We start from the raw sequence: 27,671 nt of genomic DNA, 5'->3' as shown, positions 1-27,671 counted from the left end.
CATGAGGCGCTGGCAACTGGGAAAGGTTGGGAGGCGCGGCGCCTTGAGGCAGCTGTCCCAGAACAGCCTGGCCCTGCCGGGAGGAGGCGCCACTCGCGATTGCAGGTGCCTGCGCTGGGGCAGCGCTTCCACCTCACTCCCGTTGGCAGAGGAGGAAAAGGAGAAGGAAGGGGCCGGGCCGGGTCCCCCCCACTCCCGCCCCTCCCGCCCCGGATGGATGTTCCTGGCCCGGTGTCCCGGCGGGCGGCGGCGGCGGCCACCATGCTCCTGCGCACGGCTCGGGTCCCGCGCGAGTGCTGGTTCTTGCCCACAGCGCTGCTCTGCGCCTACGGCTTCTTCGCCAACCTCAGGCCTTCCGAGCCCTTCCTGACGCCCTACCTGCTTGGGCCGGACAAGAACCTGACGAAGAGGGAGGTAGGCGCGGCGGGCGGGCGGTAGATGAGCCGGCGGGGGGCGCGGCGAGCGGAGGTGTGCTGGGGTGGGTGGGAGCGGGCGGAGGGGATGCGGTTCAGGGAAGGAAGAAAGGAAAGGCGCTCGAGCCGCGTGAGCCATTCCGGGTAAAGTTCTATGCCGGTGCTGGGTTCTATCTATCTTAATTCATGCTGTTTTTCTGTCGTCCCTTGATTTATGGGGCACGTCTTATGTGAAGGGCTCAGAAAGCGGCTCGGGAGCCCCAGTGCACGTGTTTCAGATGATGGTGCTGATGATGCTGTAAAGTAACTTAGCCCCCACTCTGCTTACACTGATCCAGCAGTTCTTGCTTGTGGGCGGGGGAGGGAAGGAGGAGAATTTTGGATAAAAAAGCGAAAACAGTAAGTTGTACTTTGGACATGGTATAAAGGTTTAAATAAATATTTGCTGCCTGAAAGTAAGGAACCAGATGCAGAGTAACCCCTGCTTTCTGAAAGGGTCTTCCCTCTACCTGCTGCACCCTCTTCCTTCTCCTATCTTACTTTCTTTAAACTTTGACAAGACGGATGTGCTCAAATAAGGACAATACAGGACAACAAGAATCTATCATCTTATCTTGTCTTGATTTTTAATTGGGTGAGGCTGTGTCGAAGGATATGCTTCCCCAACCCGACCTCCACCTCCTGGGATAAAAGCAGATACTTAGATGGTACCACACAGTTGGCACTTTTAGTTTTTCTTGCGTTGTGAATTGTTGCTATACAGGTGTCAGTTTTGCTCCTTTCTGTCCTGCTGTGATGTTCAGAGTAATTGAGAGTACATAGTCCATGATCAAGAACTTCTTGCTGATTGATTTTCCCTAGGAGGATTTATAAGTAAAGTACTTCGGAAGTACACTGTATACTTTAAAAATGTGCTTAACTCTTTAAAATATATGGCTAATCTCAACACTTGTTTTTTTTTGAAGAAGAAAGACATATTAATTGAGAAAGGAATTAAACTCAAAAGTGCTACAACAGAATCCAAATAAAGCAGATTCAGCATCCTCTCCCTTCAACACTACAAAGGGTGAAAGCTGAGTGGGCACTTGTTAGCTGTTCCTTTTTCCCTGTGTCTACTTTTCCTCCCACCCTGCCTCCTGCCCCAGTGGCTGTGAAACACTCCTCCCATTTAAACCTTACTCTTCTTGGTGTAATTAGTACTCACATCTTTTGAGTAGCAACTCAGTATCCCTGCATAACAGGCCAGAGTAGGATTAATTACTCATAGTCCAGTTTGTGGTTGCACTGCTCGTCCATTTTCAAGGGCACTTAACAGAGAATTGGAAGTCAGTGTTTGAACCCTGGATTGAGGATTTCACTTGAGTTTCTCACATTGTCTTGCCACTAGAAAGTAGCACTGACCTTTACCCAACTTCAGATCTTCTACTTCTTGGTCTTAAGGAGCAGTCCACAAGGAACTGTAACCGTTATTCATTACGTATTTAAATTGTAATATTGGTTCAAAACAATAATAAAATGGAAAGGGCCAACTCTTGGGAACAGAATGATTCTGCAAGAAGAAAGTTACTGCAGTAGATACTAACTATTATGTATAAAATAGATAAACAACAAGGTCCTACAGATAGCACAGGGAATTATATTCAGTATCTTGTAATAGCCTAATGAAAAGGAATACGTATATATGTATAACTGAATCACTGTGCTGTACACCAGAAATTAACACAACATTGTAAACCAACCAAACCTCAATTAAAAAAAGAAAGAAAGAAAGAAAATCACCGCAGTAAAAATGAGAGAAAATGATTCTGGAGACCCAAAACAACCACTAAATCTGAGGTGTAGCCACTGAACAGAAGTGGTGCTCCTTGTGGGCTGCTAACAATTAAAGTTTCATGGGAACTGCCGTGTGATCTGCACAGTTTGTGTACCTCGCCTGGAGGAAAAGCACACAGGAGAGGAACACACTCTCAGTGTTGCTATTTGAAAGCCGATCTATTTTGTCCAAGTGCCCTGGGCAGGATTGCTGTGAGATGTGCCATCATGTGCCCTGTCTTATCGGACAGCTTCCAGGGCAAGCGGAATATGTTCAGGGGGCATAGGAATAAAGCAGGGGTACCAGGCCCAGGAGATATTCGCTGACTGTGTAACAAAAACATAGCACGCTTCTGTTACTGCAAATTAGATGAAGAGGACAGGGTTTGAAGAGAAACCTGGTGTCATTTGTCTATGAGGGCCTCAGAATCATGGCCCATTCTGCTGGTCGTGCACCGTCTGGCTCTGTCTACCCTCTCTGGAACCCTAGATTTTTTGAATATCTGATAACTAAAATGAATAGGACAACTTGTTCTCATTCCTGACTTGAGTGCTTGATTTCACCAATGGACAGTTATTTATTTAATATCACATGATTTTTGAGCAAAGTGAGTGTCAAATCATGGTCAGTAGTGTTTGTATTGAACTTTGTATTTCCCCCTAGAAGACTTTAGAAGGGCTAAGTGGTATCATCTTAAATAAAGGTATTGTTAACCAAGACAAAAGACAAAAGGAGAGGGAAAAGGACAGAATTTCTTTTTAACAATCTCAAAAATTTTTTTCTTAGATTTCAGGAAAACCATTAGCCTGTTTTAGGTATCATTTTATAAATTTTAAACAGGTTAAAATTTGACCATATTTCAATAGTTGAAAGCCAAACTTTAAATAAAATAGAGCTATTTAAAGCCTAAAACTTTTTTATCCCTTCATCTTTTTCAGCATGTGATTTGGGACATTCACTACCTTTATTTGAAATTTTTAAAGCATTAAACTTAAACATTAAAACTGTTCTTCCAAATGTTGGCAAGGATATGGAGAAAAGGGAACTCTTGTACACTGTTGGTGGGAATGTAAATTGGTGCAGCCACTGTAAAAAACAGTGTGGAGGTTTCTCAAAAAATTAAAAATAGAACTACCATATGACCCAGCAATTCCACTCATGGGTATATATAAAAAAAAAACTAAAACATGAATTCAAAAAGATACATGTACCCCAATGTTCATAGCATCATAGCAGCATTATTTAAAATTGCCAAGATAGGAAGCAACCTAAGTGTCCATCAACAGATGAATGGATAAAGATGTGGTATATACATACAATGGAGTACTATTCAGCCATAAAAAAGAATGAAATTTTGTTATTTGCAGCACTATGGATGGACTTTGAGGGCATTATGCTAAGTGAAGTAAGTCAGCCAGAGAAAGATAAATATTATAGGATATCATTTATATGTGGAATCAAAAAACTACAACAAACTGGCAAATGTAACACAAAAGAAGCAAACTCACAGATATAGAGAACAAACTAGTGGTTACCAGTGGGGAGAGGAGCAACATAAGGGTAGGGGATTAAGAGGTACAACTGTTAAGTATTAAATAAGTTATAAGGATATATTGTACAATTTATAGCCAATATTTTATAATAACTATAAGTGGAATATAACCTTTAAAAATTGTGAATCACTATACTGTACACCTGTAACTTAAGTAATATGCACATCAACTATACTTCAATAAAAAGATGTTTTTAACTATGCTTCCTGACATTCAGAGCCTTACAGAATTTGGCTCTTGCCTCCTTAACAGCCTTATCTCCTAGTACCTCCTTCTTCCCCTTGCCTTCTACATGCCCAAGCTCCACCTACATTAATCTTACAGTCATAAGTCCAGCATATCCAGTCTCTCATCCACTGGTCTGTACTCATTAACTAGTTGTTTAATTGAAACTTGATTGGCCTGATTGAATAGAGATTAAAACTGAACATTGTTTTCCCTTGACTTTTTTGTAACTTAGAAGAAAGCACAAACAAGCTCTGATCCAAAGAGCTGTGAAAGGCACCTTAGAATAAAATCAATTCCCTTTGCTCATGTGGCTGATTTTACCTGAGATAAGAAGGTATTGTCCAGGTATGGACAATTAAGTCTGCAATCCGTACATTTTTGCATGTGGAAGGTTTCTCTTCAGGGTTCAAAGTGCTCATCAAAGAAGCATTTCCTGGCATAACAGCTTCACTGAGAAAGAAGGGGTCTATTGGAGACCCAATGGCTAAGCTCTGGAGATTGTCTGGTCTTCTGTATTCATGAATGCCCTATGAAAGCACCCCTTTGCAGGTTGAAAAAGCTGCTGCCAGCATTGGAAGTAAGCCTAGAACATAGTAGATGATCAGTAAGAGTTTTCTGGCTAAAGACATGAGGTATTTTAGTGTGCTGGATTCAGAAGATCAAGGTTCAGATCCTCCCTCTGACAATGACTAGCTGGGATGACTTTGGGCAATTCACCTAAGGCCAGGTTCCTCAGTTGTAAAATAGAGAGGATAAAAGCATTTACTTCCTAGGGTTGTTTGGATTAAGTGAGGTAATGTAGGTAAGGTCATCACCATAGAGTATAGCACATGAGTAGAGATTTGCTGTTATAATGCTGATAATACTGTGAAAGGGACATTCATCCTGGGTTGATCTCTCTCCCAGAAGTAAATTCAGATTTCTTATTTAGAATAAGTTAAGGAGAACCCCTCTGGTCTTTATCCTCCCACTTGCTTTGTTTCTGCTTGGCATTGCTTTTTCCTCATCTTCGTTATCTAAATTGAGGTTTTGTATTAGGAGTAGAATTAGGCTCATCAATATAAATACTTTAAATTGATAACGGAAAGGCTGAGATTTTTTATAATGAAAACTTGGCAGTTCATTGTTTTGGGACAACTGTTATTGAAAGGTACATCACATGTCTATGTATAGGCAATTTTACTGGAGTGAAGACTCAATGATTAAGTCCCAAGGGGTGTGGTGGAAAACAAAAAAAGATAGGGAACTGTGGGAAGATATTTTTAAAGGAAGGGCGTGATGGCTCATGGCTTAGTGACATTGTGTTGGGGAAAATGTGAAGGTGAGGGAACATGCAGTTCCAACAGTGGAGGCAGTTTCACACTTAAAACTGTAGGAGAATATCTGTAAAATTGCAGGCAGAAAAAGGAGTGGAAAGTTGCTAATGGAACACAACTGTGAAAAGTCTGTAAAGAAGCCTTCACTCTTCGGGGCTTTTATCTCAAGGTTGCCCTTATCCTCTTTGGTTTTCTACTGAGAAGCCGTCTCTCCCTGTGTCATGTCAGCTGAGTGCACTTTGTTCTGCATTTGCTAAAATTTTCAGACTTGTGAAGAAGAACCACTTCTACAGTTCTTGATTATTTGTTCATTCACAAATTCAGATGCAAGAAAATTTCCTAAGTGGAGGTTACTAAATGATTTATGAACACAAATGAAAACAAAATTCATGAAAGTGAGGCTATTAGATGAATCACTTTTGATATTTGGCCAGTCAGCAGTCAGAAATCAAGTCTGGAATATATTTCAGATTATATCTTACTTTTATAGTTGTTCTCTATACTTGCAAAATATTTTATAATAATTGTTTATTTTACTGTTCCTCTAAAGCCTTAAAACAATTAGTCCACTTTATACATGGGTGAAATGAGGTGTACATGAGAGTTAAAAAAAAAAAAGTTACCTTTGGTCTTAGATTGTCAGAGCCTAGGATTAGATTGCTCCATTGCAAAGTATCTAGCCTGTTAGCAAGACTGCATTTCAGGAAGCACTTACAAACTGGGGCCACTGAGCCAGACTTTGAAATGATCACTTAAAAAACTGACTTACTTAAACCCCTAGGAACTAGCTAGACTCTGGGGTAGGTGTTAGAAGAGGGAAAAGTCCCCTACAATGAGTGTTATTGCAAGAATGAAGATGACAGTTCCATTAATTTAATTCCTAATGTCCCACGTGGTCTGTGTTTCAGCTTTAGTCCTTAAGTCTTTAGACCTATGAATAAAGTGAAGTGAGTGATTTACATGTATTCTCTCATTTAATCCTTGCAACAAACACTATGGCATAGTTTTTACTTCTCCTTTACTGATAATGGAGATTAAGGCTAAAAGGAACTGGAAAAAATAAATAAATAACTTGTTTCTAATACAGCAAATGATGGAACTGAAATTCCAGCTAGGGTCTTTGTGGTTTAAGATTATTTCTATCTTCCAATGAAAAACTAATGAAGAAGGAAACAACAAAACCTTCGTATTTTTTCATATTACAGACAAGCAAAGAGAAGGACCTCAAAGTTGCTTATAATGCTACCATCCACAGATAGTTATTCTGTTAAGACTGTAGGACAGGTTTACCCTCTTTATTACTATTTCCCCAAAGAAATGAAACTTAGAATCATAGAAACTTAAACAGTAAAATCATAGAAACCTAATCAAACAGTAGGATCAAGGCTCTGTAGCTAGAAGTAAGAATTGACAATGATTCTAGGGCATGTATTTGTTTCCAAAGCATTTATTGAGCCAAGTGTCTTCCAAAGAGTGTGCTGGTTATTAGGCTGTGCACATGAAAGTTAACTCCACCCTTCGAGAATCTGTTAGGCAATGGTTCTCAACTCTGGCTCATATTAAAATGTCCTAGGAGGTTTTTAAAAAAAATGTCTATGGCTGGGCATCCAAATTTTTCAAAGCTCCTTGGGAGATGTGTAGCCATGGCTAAGAACCAGTCCTATGAGGTAACTGGGGAAACTGGCACATACAAAGCAACATCAAGAGAGCTTTGGATACAAATACTGTCAGCTGCAACAAAGTCGTCTGGGATGAGGAAGGCGTTGAACCAGACCTTGCTGAACAAGGAGGGTTTTACTAGGAGAAAAATGATGCAGTGGAAACAGGAAGTACATTCCCAACAATCATCAGAATGATTGATATCTTTGGTTGATAAGGATGAGATATTTGAGGTATCAGTAGATTGTTTTGTAAGAATAAACTGTTATGACTATTCCAGGTCCTTTGATATCACTAATGGGATTTTATCCTTTTTCCACCAGGTCTTAAATGAAATTTATCCAGTATGGACTTACTCTTACCTGGTGCTGCTGTTTCCCGTGTTCCTTGCCACCGACTACCTCCGTTACAAACCTGTGGTTCTGCTGCAGGGACTCAGCCTTATCATTACATGGTTCATGCTGCTCTACGCCCAGGGACTGCTGGCCATTCAGTTCTTGGAATTCTTCTACGGCATCGCCACAGCCACTGACATTGCCTATTATTCCTATATCTACAGTGTGGTAGACCTGAGCATGTACCAGAAAGTTACAAGCTACTGTCGAAGTGCCACCTTGGTGGGCTTCACGGTGGGCTCCGTGCTAGGGCAGATCCTCGTCTCAGTGGCAGGCTGGTCCCTCTTCAGCCTGAACGTCATCTCTCTTACCTGCGTTTCTGTGGCTTTCGCAGTGGCCTGGTTTCTGCCTATGCCACAGAAGAGCCTTTTCTTTCATCATGTCCCTCCCGCCGACCAGGGGAGGAATGGTGTCAAGGTACAGAATGGTGGCATTGCCACGGACATCTCAGCCTCTAACCACCTTCCCCAGTGGGAGGATGTTGAATCAAAAATCCCTCTAAATACAGAAGAACTTCCTGTGGAGGAACAGGTAAGCACATCCTTAAATGTCTTGTGGCTGCTACCCTGGGGGCTAGACCAATGGTGAAGAGACAGACAAGAAGCCCTGAATTCATTTGGATTCAGTTTTATCTTGAGTTGGTTCATTGGTCCATTCATTCATTGATTCACAGTAATGTTGATTTATCTTAGAGATGACAAATATATTTTCCCCTGGAGTGAGTGACCTCCAAGTTCAGACTGGCACATTATATTGCCCGTGTCAGAGATGTCCTAGAAGCCACAGCAATGTCTGTCTCTCCTTCATCTTTCTGTCCCAGAACTTGGTATATAAAGGAAGTTCTCAGAAAATTTCCTCTTAATGAAGTGATAGCAATAAATGATGAATCTCTACTTCCAGTTTCTGAATTAAAGTCCATACTGTTTAAGGACAGGAAGTTATCTTCCTCACCTGAGGCTGGAAATTACACCTGATACAGGCATACCTTGAAGATATTGTGGGTTCAGTTCCAGACCACTGAAATATAAAGCAGATAGCCTAATAAAGCGAGTCATACAATTCTTTTGGTTTCACAGTACATACAAGTTATGTTTGCACTATATGGTAGTCTATTAAGTGCCATAACATTATGTCTAAAAAATATATACACCTTAATTTAAAAATACATTATTGCAAACAAATGATATCATCTGACCCTTCAGCAAGTCGTCATCTTTTTACTGGTGGAGAGTCTTGCCTCATTGTTGCTGGATGCTGACTGATCAGGCTGGTAGTTGCTAAAGGTTGGGGTGAGTGTGGCAGTTTCTTAAAATAAGACAACAATGAAGTTTGCCACATCAGTTAATTCTTCCTTTTACGGTTTCTCTATAGCATCAATGCTGTTTGATAGCATTTTACCCACAGTAGAACTTTTAAAATTGGAGTCAGTCATCCTAAACCCAGCCACTGCTTTATCAACAAAGTTTACGTAATATGCTAAATCCTTGGTTGTCATTTCAGCAGTCTTCATAGCATCTTCACCAGGAGCAGATTCCACTTTCTTTGCTTATCCATCAGAAGCAGCTCCTTATGCATCTAAGTTTTATCATGAGATGACAGCGGTTCAGTCACAATCTCAGGCTCCACTCCTAATTCTGGTTCTCTTGCTTTTTCCACCACATCTGAGTTACTTCCTCTGCTGAAGTCTTGAACCCCTCAAATTCATCTGTGAAACAAAAGCTTTGCAACTCAATAATTTATTCTGACACATCCCATTATATTTGTTTTTTTATAATGTGATTGCTGCCCACTAAATTGATTTTATTACCTTCTAATGAGTTGGAACCTGAAGTCTAAAAAACTTTGTACTAGACCAACTTGATATTTGTTATTTATAGATTTTTTTTAACATTTTTTATTGATTTATAATTATTTTGCAATGTTGTGTCAAATTCCAGTGTAGAGCACAATTTTTCAGTTATACATGAACATATATATATATTCATTGTCACGTTTTTTTTCTCTGTGAGCTACCATAAGATCTTGTGTATATTTCCCTGTGCTATACAGTATATTCTTGCTTATCTATTCTACAATGTTGAAATCCCATCTATCCCTTCCCACCCTCTGCCCCCTTGGCAACCACAAATTTGTATTCTATGTGTATGAGTCTATTTCTGTTTTGTATTTATGCTTTTGTTTTTTGTTTTTTAGATTCCACATATGAGCGATCTCATACGGTATTTTTCTTTCTCTTTCTAGCTTACTTCACTTAGAATGACAATGTTAAGATATTAGTACTTGACATGCTGAAGAATTATAAAATTTTAGAGTTAGGAGTGATTCTAACCACAGGTCATAGAAAATCAGAGCATCTTAAAGTTTCAAGGGACCTTAGATCACGTCACCCTTTCATTTTAGAGGTAAGGATTAGGATCCACCATTAATGAGTTGTACAGAATTACACAGATATACTCCTAAACGTAATTTAAGACCATATATGAGATCCACTTCAATCTGTACTTTGGTCCTTGAAGTCTTTCACTGGGATAACGACATGGTCAGAACTCATGTTTCTGGCAATGCTGTGGTAAAAATTAGGATTCAGGTCAGTTCCATGATCTCCTTGGCTCTGCTGCTGACACCATGACAGGCAAGCAGTGCTTCTGGGCAGCTGTACCTCCCAAAAATTCTGCTGTTTTTCTTTGACAAGCTTGAAGGGAAGTAAGAATATGGATATTGGAGATCACAGTGCCATTTTAAGTTGACAGAGCCCCTAAGTGAATCATTAAGGGTAATCATGGTAATTACGGTAAAGAAAAGTGCTAGGTCAGTGGGTGGTTTTCTCTTGATTTTATAAAAGAGGAAAGTGAGGTGGAAGTCAGAGTGATAGCCGAGTCCACAAGTTACCTTAGAGTACTTGTGAGTTGATTTTTCAGAATGAGTCTGCTGCTTTGGGGCAAAGCCTGCTGACATTGCAGGAAGAGGAGCAGCCAAAGCCAGGGATTTTCTTTCCTAGCCAGGCAGCTGGACTCGTTTTGTGCTTGGTGTATAGCTGGGCCTGATTTATTTTAAGTTGCTCATCCATTAGAAATAATGTAAAGTAAACCATCTTTAGCACAGGGCTTGATACGCAATCAATACTTAATGAATGGTATCTGTTAATATAGCTTTACTTCTGTTTGCAGACTGACACCTTTTATTATTAGCAAGCATTCTCAGTGTGTATATGTGTTTGAGTTCCATCAAATGCTGACAGCAGCAAAATGAATGTTCCCACTTTGTCCTTAATATCATTTCTGGCAGCACAGTACAGTGGGTTTTGAAAAAAGCAGGCAAGCCCCGGAACTAGTACTTACCAGCCGGGTGATCTTGGGCAAGATACTGAATTCTTTACGACTTAGTTCCCTCATTCATATACCTACCTCATAGGGTTGTTTCAAGTATTACATAAAGCCATGGAAGGCTTTCAAATTAGTATACATAACAAGTAATCAATACATGGTGATTTCTGTGATTATTTTTATTAGATATGAATAATCAAGAACATCTTTGTACCTTCACTATAGATATTTATTTGTGGGGCTGTAAATAATCTCTCATTTTCCCTTTGAATTAGTTACCCTCAGTATTCTGGACCTTATGAAATGTATTGTTAGAGTGTGGTACTAATTCCTTCAGGAATTCTTTTTCTTTAACTGAGTTAGGCTACTCCTAGACGTGGAGAGTGTTAAACCAGATGATCACTAAGCTTTCTCTAACTCTCGAATCCTGAGTTTTGTGAGCTGGTCGATGTGAAGGTGTGAAGGTACTATGTCCTTTTGCTTGTTTTTCCCAGCCACAGCGTGAAAAACTCTGTCCAGTCCCCCATATCTGTCGGGACACATAATTAATATCATAGAAGTACTTAATTGCAGTCATCAGCCCTTGACTTAAATCTTCATACTTTAGGTATTAAACCCTAATTATCCATCCCCCTATGTTTTCCAATCATAGAAGAAATTTCGATTTAGAAGAAAATCCAAAATTCTCATCTCATCATGGCCTATAAGACCCCATACGATTTGGCCAACATCTCTGACCTTATCTCTTAACTGATCTGAAACACATCAGCTATGCCACCTCAGAACTTCACTCAGGACTGTCTCTCAGTCAGGACTCCCCTTCATTGTGACTTTGATGGCTGGTTCCTTTATGTCACTCAGGTCTCAACTCAGGCATCAGCTTTCTAGGGAGCCCTTTAACACTCAGCAGTCATTCATTACCTCTCCAGAACACAGTCACTTGCTAGCCCATTACCTTGTTTATTTTCTTCATGGTATTATTCCTACTGTAAGCTGTCTTGTTTGTGTGTGTTTATCACCTGTCTCCTTGCTCCAATGTAAATTTCATAAGGGCAGGAGCTTTTCTGCTGTATCACCAGTGTCTGGAACATTGCCAGACACATGGTATGGGTACTCGATAACTATTTGTTGATTACATAAATGAATCATGACAAATAGAATATCAGATAAACCAGCATTGTTTAAGCTCTTGCTACATACTGAATAATACTCATCTAGGTCTTCCAATAGCTTGTTGAAGTAAGCATTAATTTCCACTTGACAGTAAAATGCCTAAGATTCAGAAATTTTTCTGTCTCTACATGAGGCAGGTATGCTGCTGCTGCCTCCTCCTCTCAGCTCCCATTATTTTGACCTGAGTACCAGATACTGTGCTAGCAACCTTAGATTCATTATCTCATTCTTATTAAAACTACTATTCTTACAAAAACTCTATGATAGATGTATCACTATCCCCATTTTACAGATGAGGAAACTGACGCCTACATTAAGTAAGTTGCCCAAAGGCACAAAGAAAGTGGCACAGTCAGAATTTTCAAACAAGATCTAGTTGACTCCAAAGACCACTGTAATAGACTCTCATTCTTTGTTGGAAAGAAGTAACTTCTAAAGCTTAAAAAAAAAAGAAAAAGAAAAAGAAAAACCCAGCATCAGAACCATTAAATAAAACCTAAAAACCTAGATGCCCATTGTGATAAACAAGTAAAAATTGAGCTTAGATATGATGTGAATCGGCAGAACTATGAAAAATTGCTTGGTTCTTATTCCAGGGAGATTATCCAGCATTTTGGGGAGAAAATGGCCTTTATTTACTTAATTTCAATGGTCACTCTTACAGTACATAGCTAATAAACATCTTAAGAGGAAAAAGAAAGTCTCTACTGATTTTATTTAAAAGATTCATACTTAATTTTTAAATTAAACAATACTGAAGACTATATAAAAAGAAGTCAAAATAATCTGAATTTCTGCCACCCAAAGATTGTCACTTAATATTTCAGACCTTTCAAAATTCATGTATATATTATAGTAATGTAATTTTAATCTACATGCAGCTTTATAATATGTTTTTTTACTGTGTTGTTTAATACTCATCTTTCTGTGTCTTCATGTCAGAATAGCCTTCAGAATCCAAAGAATTGAAACTATAATGGTGAAAATGACTGATGGGAGGTGTGTGTTGGGCAGTACTCTGCATTTCCCACCAGGCTGGCCCTGAGCACTAAAGCCAGAATCAGAGAGAGACTTGTGTGAAGGATATAGTCTGCCTTTTGACCCTCCTGTTTTTTTCCCACTTGTGGTCACAACCTTTCCCTCTGGATATCTCCAGTCGGACCTCTGCCAATGGATGTGTCTGAGTTAGGATGGAGGGGAGGTGTGTAGCCATATATGATTGTACCCGCTCCCCTTTGCAGATTAATGCCCTTGAGGCTCAGATGGTTGTCATCTCCTCTGAAAAAGAGTAGCCAAAGGCAGATCTCCATGCCAACTCTTAACAGGTTGCCAGTGCCCCGCTTTCAGGCTTATGAACTGGGGCGCTGTGAGGTAGCAGGCCAAGGCAAAAATGACTATTCTTAGAACAAGATAAGTGCATAGGAGGGCAGAGCAGGAAACAATGTCCCAGAAGCCTTTATGTTGGAAGAGAACTTTATCGTTGCTGATTCTTAAGTTCATTTCAAAAGCACCTTCCTCTGTGCTTTTCTTATTTTCTTTGCTTTGAAAGTTGTTCTTCATTATTTCTCTGTTCAAGTCTTTTCTGTCACCCAAAGTCTGTCTCAAACACCAATTCTTCCATGATACATATTTTGGTTCCTTTTCCCTGAAACCAGATGTACTTGACTTGTGCCCATTGGTTAAGGCTCATTCTATATGCTTTTAGAATGTTTTGGACAATGGAGTATCAATAGCTGAGGAAATAATGATAGTCTTCCTTTCATCATAAAAAAAAAGTGTTCATTGTTTATAGCAAGAATTAGTATCAGGATTCTGCCCTTCAACAGCACTTAATAAAAGAAGCAAACTTATTCTTGGAAATTTCCATCCCAGCTATTGGTTTGACCATAGACAAATCTCCCTCCGCACATAACTGAGCTAAGAAAAGAGTAGCATTTAGCTTGGTATTGTAAAGACCTAGCTATATTCATTAAAAGGTTCTATTTAAAGGCGAAGGGGCTATACAGAAATAACTTAAGATGAATGAAAGACTTGAACCGAAGACCTGAAACCGTAAAACTCCTAAAAGAAAACATAAGTGGTAAGCTCCTTGACATTTGTCCTGGCAATGACTTTTTTAAACTCTGACACCAAAAGCAAAAATAATTAGGTGGGACTACATCAAACTAAAAAGTTTCTGCACAGCCTAAGAAACCATCAACAAAATGAAAAGGCAACCTACTAAATGGGAGAAAATATTTGCAAATCATATGTCTGATAAGAGTTTAATATCTAAAATATATAAGAAACTCATACAACTCAGCGAAAAGAGAACCCAATTTAAAAATGGGCAGAAGATCTGAATAGAATTTTTTCCAAAGAAGACATTCAGACTGCCAACAGGTATAGGTAAATATGCTCAACATTGCTAATCATCAGGGAAAAGCAAATGAAAACCACAATGAGATATTATCTCATACCTGTCAGAATGGCTGTCATCGGAAAGAACACATAACAAATACTGGCAAGGATGTGGAGAAAAGGGATCCCTCATGCACTGTTGGTGGGAATGTAAAATTGGTGCAGCCCCTGTGAAAAACAATGTGGAGGTGCCTCAAAAAATTAAAAATAGAACTACCATATGATCCAGCAATTCTACTTCTGGGTATATATTCAAAGAAAATGGAAACACTAATCCAAAAAGGTATAGGCACCCACATGTTCATTGCAGCGTTATTTACAATAGCCAAGATATGGAAACAAAGTAGGTGTCCATCAATGGATGAATGGGTAAAGAAAATGTGGCATATGTATACACACAGTGGAACATTATTCAGCCGTAAAAACTTGGAATGAAGTCTTGCCATCTGCAACAATATGGATGGACCTTGAGCACATTATGCTAAGTGAAGTAAGTCAGACAGAGAAAGAAAGATCAAATTATCTCATTTATATGTAGAACCTAAAAACAAAACAAAATACCCCACAAGCTCACAGATGCAGGGAACAGATAGGGGGCTGCCAGAGGCAGGGGCCAGATGGTAGGCGAAATGGATAAAAGGGGTGAAAAGATACAAACTTCCAGTTATAAATAAGTCTTGGGGATGTACAGCATGTACACAGTGGTGACTGTAGTTAGTAATACTGTATTGCATATTTGAAAGTTGCTAAGAGAGTAAATCTTAAAAGTATTCATTAAAAAAAAATTATAACTATGTATGGTGACAGATGATGACGAGCTTTGGGGTGATCATTTCACAGTGTATACAAATAGCAAATCATTATGTTATAGACCTGAAATTAATAAGTAATCGTTTTACATCTGGAAGTTATCGTTCCATACATGCCATGGCCTCCAAGCAAGGAGCTTCCAGCCAGCGAGCAGGTTGAATCATGCTGCTGCCATCAGTGCTACTAATTTGTTGCATGGCTCCTATCACACGTCCTGCCTCTTATGTGCTACTTCATGGTTAGCTTCCCTTTGGTCCCTTTGGATTCTCTCATTTTGGCCTTTCTGTGTTAGCCACAAAAGTAAAATTTCCTGTTTTCTAAGCAAGGCTCGGGAATTACAGCAACCTTTGATACGATTGGGGTCAGAGATATTTCACAGGGTGTTTGGATCTCATACTGACTTCCTGGCATAGTCTCAGGATGGCACGTAGCTCAGTAATGTCTTGATTCACTGAGTTACGAGCATAGTAGCTTTATTACTTCATTATAATAGTAATATTCCCCGTAAATATTGGGTGATATAAAAAGCATAAAGAAGAAAAAAAATCACTGATACCCTACCGCCCAGGGAGAACTGCTGCTAATATTTTGGTTTATTTCTTTCTAAGATTTCTGTCTTAACCATTACCTTTCAGTGAATCTGTCAGTTATAAGGATAGGTTCTCATTGATGGACTCTGCCTGAACACTGATTTAATAGGGTTACCAATTATTGCTTATTCTTAATGTTGCTTGCCACTGTGTGGGGAGATGTGGAACGTCATCTCCCTTTGGCTGAAGTATGCAATCTCTGACCATCTTTCTACCTTCATTTTGTAAACAGTATATCATTTGCTGGGTGTGCTAATATTTGTAGAGCATTCAAAGCAAAATTTATATGAGTGTGTTTTTCCCCCAGAGGGGATGAATGTAATTGCTAAGAAGTTTACATACATATATATATATATATATATATAAAGTTACATATATATGTGTGTATTATATATATGTGTGTGTGTATATATATATCTTTTTTATATATATATATATATATATATATATATATATATATATGTATGAAATAAGCAATTGGCTTTCACAAGGAAGAAGGAAAATGTGTGTTAAATAGAAAATTGAGTCTACATAGTTGCTTTCTGTGCTGTTGCCTTCTTCTCTTTTTCTGTGTAGGAGCCCAAGCCAGCCCGTCTGCTTGTGCTGAAGGTCCTGTGGAATGACTTCTTGATATGCTACTCCTCTCGCCCGCTGCTCTGCTGGTCCGTGTGGTGGGCCCTCTCCACCTGTGGCTATTTCCAAGTGGTGAACTATGCACAGGTCCTGTGGGAGCAGGTGATGCCTTCTCGCCATGCTGCTGTTTACAACGGCGGTGTGGAGGCCGCTTCAACCTTACTGGGTAAGCCGTGCAGGGTGGTGGAGGCTGGTAGGGATGGGGGAGAGTCCTCTGGGTCATGAAGTCAACCAAAATCAGATTTTCTCTCCCTTCCCAAATTTGAAGTAACCCCCCAAAAATAATTTACTCATTTTGAGCTCTGATTTTATCATGTAGGATGAAAAAATTTCAAAGTGTTCAACAGGTGGAGGACTGACAGACAACCTTGAATTTTTCCTAGCCTTTGGGAAACCTAATGTAATGATTCCCTAAACTGTCTTCTTATCCCAAGTTTTTGTTTATCTCTGATTTACTGCGTGCTTTTGCCACTTGTTGTGAAACTTCGAGTAGCAGTCTACAGTGCTGTATAACCACAGTAGCTAATACCTGTTGTGTTAATATGTGCCAAGTGCTGTTCCGAAGACTTTATGAGGATTTAGCTCAGTCCTCACAGGAGTCCTAAGATGGGTGCAGTTATCCTCCCCGTTTTACAGTGAAGGAAGCCGCAGACTAACAGGTTAATAACTTGCCAGGGTCATAGAGATAGTAAGTAGTAAAGCCAAGGTTTGAACTCAGAGCCTATGTCTTTGGCCATTATTCTATTGTCCCTTTCTGACGTGGACCCACCTCATAAGGTTTGGGAAGACTTTACATGATTTCTGTAAACCCTTGTAACTGTGACTGGCACTTAGCGCACTCCATAGCTACCACCAGCATTTTACCATGTTCTAAACTGCCCCTCAGTTGGGAGGAGATACGAGCCATCCTGCCACGTTGCACAGATACTATCAGCGGTTCTTTTTGACTCTTGCCTCTGTGTCCACCCCGGTAGTTTTCCCTTAGCAGCATCCCTGGTTCTGTGTCGTCCACTTCCATCTCATATTCAGTCTCTCATCATCTCTCAGTGGCTCCATATTTATTCCATCAAGTCCAGAATTCTCTGCCTGACTTTCAAAGTCCCCCATAATCTTGAACTCCTCTGTTCATGGGTTAGAAGATCTTAAAATGCAGTAATTTCAGCTGAATTTTTAATTTACTGAACTAGTACTTGTTTAGCAAAATAACTACATTACTTTTCTCTTTGTTTTGCAGGTGCTGTTGCCGTGTTTGCAGTTGGTTACATTAAAATATCCTGGTCAACTTGGGGAGAGCTGACACTGTCTCTGTTTTCTCTCCTGATTGCTGCCGCAGTGTATATCATGGACACTGTGGGTAACATTTGGGTGTGCTATGCATCCTATGTCGTCTTCAGAATCATCTACATGTTACTCATCACCATTGCAACGTATGTATTTGGATTCAAAGCATTTGGAAAAGTTGTGACTTCTTCTTGGTTTCTTTCAAAACAAATATTCTGGCTAAAAGAGGCAAATGGGAGGAAGCATTATATTACATGTGCATTATCAGTTTTTCTCCTGAGGAAGCATTTAGGCAAGGTTCATTTATTTCCTTGTCCATATATTCTTGCTGTTTTCAGATGTTTGCACGAGATTCACATCATTTAGCAACAAAATACTTTTTCACTTGGTTGGGAAGGGAATTGATGGTAGAAAGAAGGGGCTACTCTTCACATTTAAAGTAAAGACTGTAACTACCCTGGAAGTCATTCTTGTCTGTTCTTTCTTCTTTTTCTCTTTAAAGTTTTCAGATTGCCGCAAACCTCAGCATGGAGCGCTACGCCCTAGTGTTTGGTGTGAATACCTTCATTGCTCTGGCACTGCAGACCCTGCTCACGCTCATTGTGGTAGATGCCAGCGGCTTTGGCTTGGAAATTACCACTCAGGTAGGATCTCTGTTTCAGTACTGAAGATGTTACAAGTCAATCAAGGTAACAGAAGTGGAGCATGCTTAATAAATAAATTCAAGCCATGTAGACAGATACAAAATAAAAAGTAGAAGTGTCTCCTCCTTCCTCAGTGAACCTCCACCCTTAGTTCTTTTCTTCCAGGAGGATGTTGGCACCATGATTTTTCTGCTGAGGCCCTGGAACATTCTGAGTGTGATTAAGCAGCCAGGTGTTGCTAAGAGGTGCTAGTGGTCCCCTCCAGGCCAAGCTCTCTGCTTCCTCATCCGTTATTATTTCCCCTCCATTTTGAATTCTGTGCCTGGAATACTGCATCCCATGTTTGAGATGTTCTGCTTCATCTCAGAGCTAAGTCTCCACCCTTCTTTATTTACAATACCCCTCGCCCAGATAGCAAGGTACTGACTTGCTGTTGATGAACAGCACTGTGATTCTTAACACATGACCTGTTGAGGAAACACCTGCACAAACACCCAGAGACAATGTGAATACTTTCATTCACTTGGGAATTGTGTGGTTGTATGAGCATGCCTTCATGCATTGTGAGTTGTAGGTAGGGCTTGTTCTATGCTTTTGCAAAATGGGCAGTTGAATCAAAAAGTGCCTACTCCACCCCATCTCAGCCCAAATGATTCCATCTCCATTATTCCTTCCTTCCTTCCATAATTGTTTTCTTAGAATACAAAGACCTAATATGTTGGCAGTATCCCTTTGTTTTTACTGAGGAGATCTAAAAGGGAAATAATAATAAGTCACATGCGTTGAATGCTTTCTGTGCCAGGTACTTTATCGAGAATTTTGCAGGGTTGTTGTCAGGATTAGACATCGAGAAAATGAGTCTGGGAGATGGTGTGTTGTTTAAGGTCACAGTCAGTAATAGCGTGGCAGAGCCAGGATTCAGACCAGCATCTGAGTCTCAAGCCTAGGCATCTCCCACTGCTTCATGCTGCGTCAGAAAAGGCTGGGGCAGAGGAGCGGGGGATAGAGCAGAGGAACGGGAGCTTATTACTTTCTTTTAAGTAAGAACGACTTAAGTGTTTCCCAGTTACTACCTGCAATAAAAACTTTGAGGAGACCTCTCAAGGGTTAGGGGCGTACATTTGGGATGGAGGGTAGGAGAGTAACTAAGGGCTTGCCATCTTGCTGTAGAAATGGTGGATTTAAACAGATGGAGTAATAGAATTTTGTGGGCTGTGCTGAAACTCGTAACCATAACAACCATGGTTAATGAACAGGTTTCCTATAGAAAAATGTATCCAAATTTTTAAGAATCTGGCTCGAAGGATTAGAGGGACAGGCTTATTGCACCCATAGAACCAGCTTATCGGTATTTAGTTATTTTAAGAAGGAGATGATGACGATATTGATAAATGATATAGTCACGTCAAAAAATTGGCTTAGAGAAAATTCTTATAAAAAGTAGTCTTATAATGGAATATAGTTGACCTCTTCTGGGAAAGAGTAGAAGTTCTTGAACTTCAGAACTTGGCCTGTTGGTCATACCCACCTATCAGCCTGAGGGTAGAGCCCATGATTCAGTTACAACAATAATAACAGCAACAAAAATGAAAGCAGTGTTCACAGCAGTAGCGTTGTGCCAACACACTTACGTACGTGAGCTCGTCCCTTCTCAACAACCCTGGAAAACAAGGAAGTGTTATGAAATACAAAGTGGTCTGTACATAAAGTCAAGGTTCAGAGACTAAGTCTCTCAGTCCAGGTCACACAGCTGGTAAGGGGCGTGGTCAGGATCTGCACGCAGGCAGTCAGGCTTCAGTGTCACCGCTGCCTAGTGTATCCTCAGTGCTGGTCCATCACGTAAGCACACGGTGTTTTTTGGAGTTTTATTGAGAAACTGAATGTACCTTTACTTATAGTCTGTTCACATACATGTAATAAAAGATCTCATCTTCTAATCAATAATCCTCTAAATTGCTTCTCCCCCTCCTCTTTAGTTCTTCATCTACGCTGGTTATTTTGCACTCATCGCTGTGGTTTTCCTGGCTAACGGTGCGGGCAGTATTATGAAGAAATACAGGAAGCGGGAAGATCCAGAATCAAGTTCTCAAGTAAACACTTCATAATCCACTGCTGATGAGCTTCTTAGAGCAAGAACCCTGCACAGCAGCTGTGCCTGGATGTATTTAATTTTTTAAAGTGTAGACATATATTTATGAATGTGCATTTCATGGCTTCAAAGCAGCCAACTGACTCTACCTTGTGTTCCTAGAGTAACATAATATACTGTTCAGAAGTGAAGTTTATTTCGTAGATTATTTATAAGGGCCAATTTTAAGGATGCCTTTTTTTTCTGATTCAAAAGTGAACTTGATTTTGAAAACCAAGTAATCAAGAGCAGTCAAGCAGCACATGGTGATGTATACTTGCTAGCACGTGAGTTTGGTGTTTCATAGGTCAAGTGCTTCCGTATCTGATTAGCCAGATACTCGGCCTGGTGGGACCAGGACTTCACAGGGGCCACAAGATGTTACTAGTCGGAGTAGAAATATGTTCTAACAGCACCCGGCTCTGTTCAACTTAATTCTTGTTTCTGTGTTACTCGCGTGCATTTGTGTTTCTGCAGATGAAAGCTGTTCCTATCAGTGACAGTATTTGCTCTGGTTTGGTGTTCTTTCCTATAAGGAGTATTTGTCATTTCTAATTTTAAGTTTTTTAAAAAAAATTCATTGTGCGAAGTTCTCAGTTCCCATCTTGACAGGTATGTATTTGTGTAGATGTTCCTCAGAAGTACATTTTTACATTATTCATATGCTTCCCAGAGAAGCTAATTTAGTTTAAAAATAAGGCAGGTTTTGAGGCCTGCTAATAATCTAAGCGACCTAATTAGAAAACTTAAAGTAGGTTTGCTTGTCTTTTATTCTGTATGAAGGACTGTTAATTCCATGATGAAAAGTTAAGGAATGGGCTAAAGATACTACTAGCCCATTTTGTATTTGCATTCCCTTGTATTTCCAAAATAAATTGATAAGGTCTTTTTTTTTTTTAAATAACATCATCTCCATTTATAACTTATATTATTTGTCCTCCTTATACAAGGTAAAGATGTCACTAAGAGTTGGATTATTCCAAGGTCTTTTTCACAAACTGAGCCTCTTTTAAATTATTTTAATGGGACAGGAACCAGAAGACTTGGTTCCTGCATTTTGTACATTAAATCTGCCTTTGTTTCTAAAGGTGGATCATCTTGAATATTTGCTTAAAATAAGAATTGCTAGTGATTCCACTTCCAAGTTACTTGAAAAAATGTTATTCTGTATACATTTAATTGGGAAATTAGTCTAAAGTGACTGCTAGTTTATGTGAGACATGAACACTATTTTAAAGCCAACTTTGTTGCCTTAGCTTAAAAAAAGTCTAGGGTAACTTTTTTAGAATGACATAGGTAAACAATGAGTAATAGTGTCAGGATTCTAAAACTGACCTACTTATTTGGTAGAAGCAGGAATTCTAGAAGCAAATGAATGAGGATAAGAATAGGTCATTCTCCACTCACCTTCCTTTCTGAATGAGGGAAGGGAAAAGAATGCTGCCTGAGGAGGGGAAGGGGAAGTGGCGTCATAAAAAGCAGCCTCCAGTTTTTACATTTTGTCTTTGTTTTGTTTTATGTTGCTACATAGGGAATTGTTTCCTCGGAAACAAGTAGAAAAGCGGGGCTTGAAGGATTTTAATTTTTTTAACAACATAGACTGTGGTACAATCAAATTGTTCGTGTTACCTAAGCAATATTTCCATGAAATTTAATTCTAAGTTTGTGGTACAATCAGAGCCTTTACTTATTTAAGACAATAGTAAGTTCACATCGTGGTATGTGGCCCTATTTGCAAGTTGTACTGTATGCAGTTTCGCAAAGAAGTGAAAATAATTTGTTGTACTTTGTATTCAATTCTGTACAGATTTTAAATTTATTTTTATTAAATAAATATTTTACAGTATATTCTCCCTCTTTAATCAAAATTATTTTCAAGTGATCTTTTGCTTCAGTAAGAGCTTTGGATTACATATTTAAATCTTTTAATAATTTCTCCTAGGACAGATTTCAGACTAAGCATTCCCCTCACCTGACCTTCTGAACTAAGCTTGTCATCTCGTTCTTCCATTGCTTTGAGATCTTTACCTTCGTCTCTTCTGCCTTATTTCTGTTGTTTCCCCCATTTTTTTCCTAGCACCACATTGCACTGCTTACTTTTCTTGGTTTTCATCTTGGTACCTCGTATCTTCTTAAAGGATTCTCCCTTTTAGAAACTGAAAAGACCTACATTCTCTTGATGTTAACTGAATTTTTTAAACAAAGGAAATGAAGTTGAATCAAGGGCAGAAGGTACCATCCTGTTTTGAAAATTCATAGCCTTCTTGTTCCAGCCCCAAATATTCCGATATCCAGAGAATCATCTTCTTGCCATCAGTTGAGAATCACTTGTTCTTTGTATCCCAGAAACCAAATCAGTCTTTTCTCACAGTATCCAAATGAGTACCATCCCTTTAATATCTCATTCCGAAACCTGTTTCATGAAGGCATTTCATTGATTATCACCAAACACTTGGAAATTTTTCTTGCAAAAACATTTTTGAAGATAAAATTTTCTGTCTCTAAAGTCATATCCCCTGTATCTTAAGGCCTTTCAGATTGTAAGCCTTCTAATTAGGGACCATCTCTTATTTTTGCCTTTTGTATTTATAAAGCACATCCTAGTGCCCTATGAATACTGAATTGTGTAACTGATGTGTAATGGACTCAATATAGCCACTTGCCACTTGTTTTAAAAAAAAGTACATCAACATAAAACATTAAGATTAAAAGGCCTGTCAATGACCTCTAGTCCACTGGATACTGTATTCAAAGGCATTGTGCCTGAGTGATAGAAACTGAATTTATTTTACCTGTTATGGCATCCTCATAATTAATATCTTATATTCGTTTAACACGTTTTAACATCTCCTTGGATTCTGAAAAAAGTGTCTTGTAGCACTACTAATTCCTCTGCTTTCATTAAGTAATGCTGATAGAAGGGAGTTCGAAATATTGGCTTTGCCACTCAAAGCTCTGACACATTAGGGAAGTCACTCTATTGAGCTTCAGTTTCCTCATCAGTAAGTGGGAACGATACTTACTCTACAGGATTGTGGTGAAGAAATTAAAGAACATATGTGAAAGCACCTGTAACACTGGAGAGCCAGAGCAGGCAACTAAGAAACCAGTTCCCTTGCCCTTACTCTCCATTTACACTTAGTCTGTTGCCATCAATCTCAAAATTGTACTCTCAAAGGAAACTTTTTAATATTTCAATCAAAATGAAAATGATCAGAAGCTTTTAAACATTCTCCCATATTTTTAATTTATATTTTGGAAAGCTCTTCTGGGGATAGAAGGAAAAAGTCATGATTCCTGCTCTCAAGGAACTTAAAAATATGTGATAAGAAAATACAAGTAGAAAGGATAATATAGAGGCCCAACTGCAATACTAAATACTGCGTGTCAGATACCATAATGATTAAAAGGCTTGGGTCTCAGAAAAAGACATTGGGGAAATCATGTGTGACTGCCTGAAGGAGGTGGCATTTGAGTTGGCAGGACGGGCAGGATTTTGAAAGAAATTCGGAAAGGGAGACCTGTGTAGTGAAGAAAGGGGTATCAGTAAAGGTATGAAGGCCAGAAAATGGGTGTACAATCAGCAACAAATACAGAGGGGAATAGGGTGCGATAAAGTAGCAAAGCAGTTTGGGGTCATTTTCTGTTTATTAATTGGGGGTGGGAATGGGAAGTAATGATTAAGCTTATCTTAAAGACGTTTAATCTGACAGCTGTGGACAGGATGAATTTTATGGAAAGGTATGATTTAAAATGGGTTGTTGAATGGCCATTTCAGTTGATTAGGTGTAGGTGAGGAAGCCCTTTATGTCTATGGCAGTGGAAGTAACAGGACTAACCTGAGGTTACTGAATTAATATTCTGGAATGTGTGCCCATTTTTCAAAAGGTAGCTTAAATAAGTGAATAACCTACCCAAGATCACACATCTGTGAGTTGGAGAAGCCGGAATAGGATTCTGATTCCCACCCTACACTGCAAACTAATGGTCACTTCCACCCTTGTTCCCCTATCAGGTCTGCAGGGATGACACCACAGTGGGAAGAGGGGGTAGGAAGGTGCAGCTGTGGCAGCTCTCTGACAACAGAACCGGAGTTCTCCATAGAGGAAGAATGCCAAGCAGGGCACCCTTGGCAGTAGGAGGGAATTGCGGAGGGGCTGTCCTGGAATGGCTGGGGAAGTGGCAAGGGGATAGAAGCCTCGGTGTACAAGTTGTGGGGATAGAGTGAAACAACGCTACAGAATATCCATAAGTAGATTTTTCCGTCCAGCGCCTTCCAGGGCGGGCGGCTCCGTACTAGAACTGGGCCTGCGGGTCTTTGGGCAAGCGGTGGGCACAGTGTGCCTGCCTCCCTTGCTCCCTCCTCCTCCCGAGGGCACCCCCGCCACTGCGCCTGCGCATTACAGCCCGCCGCTGGCGGGCTGCGACGGCTCCAGGTGTTGGCACGCTGCATCTGTGCCTCCGCAGGAGAGGGAAGGAGGGCTTAGGGAAGCCCGGGCTGTGTGCTGCATTTGACCGTTTTATGAAAATCCTCCTCCTAAATCCACAACCAACCGCAGTGTGAGGAAAACCCGCGTGGAAGGTCACATACCGCTAAGGGCGTCGGCTGCTATGACATTTAAAACGTCTTCGGTGATCAGTATTGCCAGCTGTAAGTCGTTTCTGAATACCAAAGTATCTTCTTTTAAAGTAAGTGAATCAACAGGGGCAGCAGCCCTTTTCCAAAGGAAGATCTTACCCTGTAGAAAATGCAAAGGGAATCACAGCCAAGAAAATTTAACCTCATGCCTCAAATACTGAAATGTTAACCAAAACTTATCCATTTGACATTTAATATTGAAAAGCCCTAAACTTATTGACGTTTGATATAATTCCATCCTCTACCCACACTACCGCCATCGCCCTTTTTTTTTCTAGTATTAAACTGCATGACTTCATTATCATTCCCTGCAGGATGCCAAAAATCCTGGAGGACATACCTTCCACATTCTGAGAGTGTTAACAAGTCGACCTTGAACTATAGATCAGTACTTAAGATCGAGCTCTTGGATGGAAACAGCCACCTGGAAATTCTTGCCTGTGTCATGTGTTTGACTGATTGAGAGAGGGTAAGCCAGAGAATGTATCCTTAGTGGAAAATTATCTAAGATGGCTTAATGATCTGTTTTTATCTCCAACTTTTGCAATTAAATCCCAGTTATAGTTTTTTGGCTCTCTCCTCCCTATCCTGATTATTTCCTTGCATTTTGGTCCCCTTTCCTTAGGTATAAGCCATTTTATTTCATATTTACCCAGAGTCATTCCTCCATATCCACTTTAATAAAAAAAGACCCGCCATGTCTCCAGGAAAGGACTCCTGCCTTAAGCCAGGGATCTAGGTGGGAGCTAAAGTGGTCCCAAATGGGTAGAAGTTCTCAGCTTATAGCAGAATTTTAAAAACCATATTTAAAAAAATCATCTCTAGAGAAAAGCATTCCCTTTTAAGCTCCTGCATCAGTAGAGTTATGCACAGTATGGAATAAAAAAAAAAATCACAGAGAAAAATATACCTTAATCTTCAATAAACAACCTTCTAAGAAGTGACCTAAAATCCTACTTCATAATGTACAATAAAATTTTATTAATTGAGTTTATTGGTGGTTGGCAAATATTCTAGTTCTATGGTTATTTTAATATTTTTTCGTGGTTTTAAGAGCATTGTGTTTTCAGCAGGAAATTTGGAAAATATAAAAAAGCCTAAGGAAAAATTGTTACTCTTAATATTTATCAACTCTAATCCCATATATCTGTTTTTTATCTGCTCACAACCCCCAAGAAACCACAACAGAGCATAAGTAGTTAATAAGACACTTAGTGGCAGATCACTCTCAGATTAAATAAATATATAAAATATTTACTATGAGAAATTAATACTATTAAAAGTAAATACATTATTTTAAAAATCACCAGAGACATAAGCAACCATGAATAAAAGTCACAGAAACAACAAATAACAGATTAAGAGTCCTGATGATTTAGGTTTTGGAGTGACAGATAACAAGTATAAGATCAATATGTATAAAACTTTAAATATAAAAGATGAAATCACAAAAAATAAGCAAGTAACAAGAGACTAACAAAAATGAAAAAAGTGACAAGAAAGAACCTAAAGATATATTTTAGAAATTAAAAACAAATGCTGAAGTTAAAATTCAATAGATAATGTCTCATAAATTGCTGGTGGCAAGTAAGTTGGTACAACCCTTTTGAATAGCATTTTGGCATTTTCCTTTAAAGTCCAAGATATGCGTACTCTATGACCCCGCAATTCCACTCCTATAGACAATGTGACTATAGAAGAATGAAAATGAATAAACCAGAGTTACAAGTAACAACTTCAGTAAATCTTAAAAACATAATTTTGAGCAAAAGTAAGACACAAAAGAATATATCAATAAAATTCTATTTGTTCAAAAGCAGACAAACTATATTGATTAAATTTATATACATAAATGATAAAAATGTAAAACAAAGAAATTATTACCACAAAAGTCTAGCAAAAGTATTTACTACTGAAGAGTGGGGAAAGGTATAATTAAGGAAGGGCACACAGCCTCACAGCCTCCTTCTTTTTTTTTTGCACACAGCCTTCTAAGGAGTGCTTATGTTATTCTGTTTCTTGGCTTGGTATATTATACATGTGTCCTTGTTAGATGATTTTTCACTATACTATACATTTGTGTTTTGTGTTCTTTTCTGTATGTTCAGTAAATTTCTAAAAACACAAAAACACAAACACAAAAAACTGAAAACACAACTAGGTTAAACAGTACATTAGGCATGCCTGAAAAGAGAACTAGTGAAGTAGAAAATAAAACTGAAGAAATTAATATGCGGTAAAAAGACAGGCCTTTAAAAACGTAAAAAGACATTAAATACATAGGAGGAGAAATGAGAATATCTTCCATCACAGCCTCAGAAGAAATGAGTAGATAAAATGTAAGTGAGACAATATGCTACAATATGACTGAGAATTTTGCAGAACTGATTAAAGCAAGATCCACAAATACTGAAATCAGTATCTCAAGCAGGATGACTAAAAAAAATAAATAAATAAAGAGAGAGAGACAGAGAGAGAGAGAAGAGAAATCCACACTGAGACACACAGTAGTAAAATTTCAATTAACTTAAGACAAAGAGAAGATCATAGAATAAATAAACTGGGCTTATGAGAGATGTTTAGAAATGAAGTATTCTAAAGTCCTTATGTTATTAATGAAGAATAGTAAGATACAGATTGGATTAGGTATCATAGTGAAGTTTAAAGAGTAGC

At 39.1% G+C, this 27,671-nt stretch overlaps 1 protein-coding gene across 1 annotated transcript; it reads left to right on the top strand.

Annotated features, from left to right (window-relative positions):
- On the top strand, window positions 1-22,205 carry SLC19A2 (solute carrier family 19 member 2). Its single transcript, XM_031435816.2, has 6 exons — window positions 1-414; window positions 7,306-7,908; window positions 16,250-16,472; window positions 17,541-17,733; window positions 18,090-18,231; window positions 20,208-22,205. Exons 1-6 carry the CDS (start codon window positions 214-216, stop codon window positions 20,334-20,336), a joined length of 1,491 nt encoding a protein of 496 aa, XP_031291676.1. The 5' UTR covers window positions 1-213; the 3' UTR covers window positions 20,337-22,205.
- The last annotated feature ends 5,466 nt before the right edge of the window (window positions 22,206-27,671 follow it).

The sequence above is a fragment of the Camelus dromedarius genome, chromosome 23 (assembly GCF_036321535.1).
Source record: "Camelus dromedarius isolate mCamDro1 chromosome 23, mCamDro1.pat, whole genome shotgun sequence".
In the NCBI taxonomy this organism is placed as follows: Eukaryota; Metazoa; Chordata; class Mammalia; order Artiodactyla; family Camelidae; genus Camelus; species Camelus dromedarius.
Note: the sequence above shows the minus strand (reverse complement) of the source record. Positions and strands in the feature narration are given on the sequence as shown.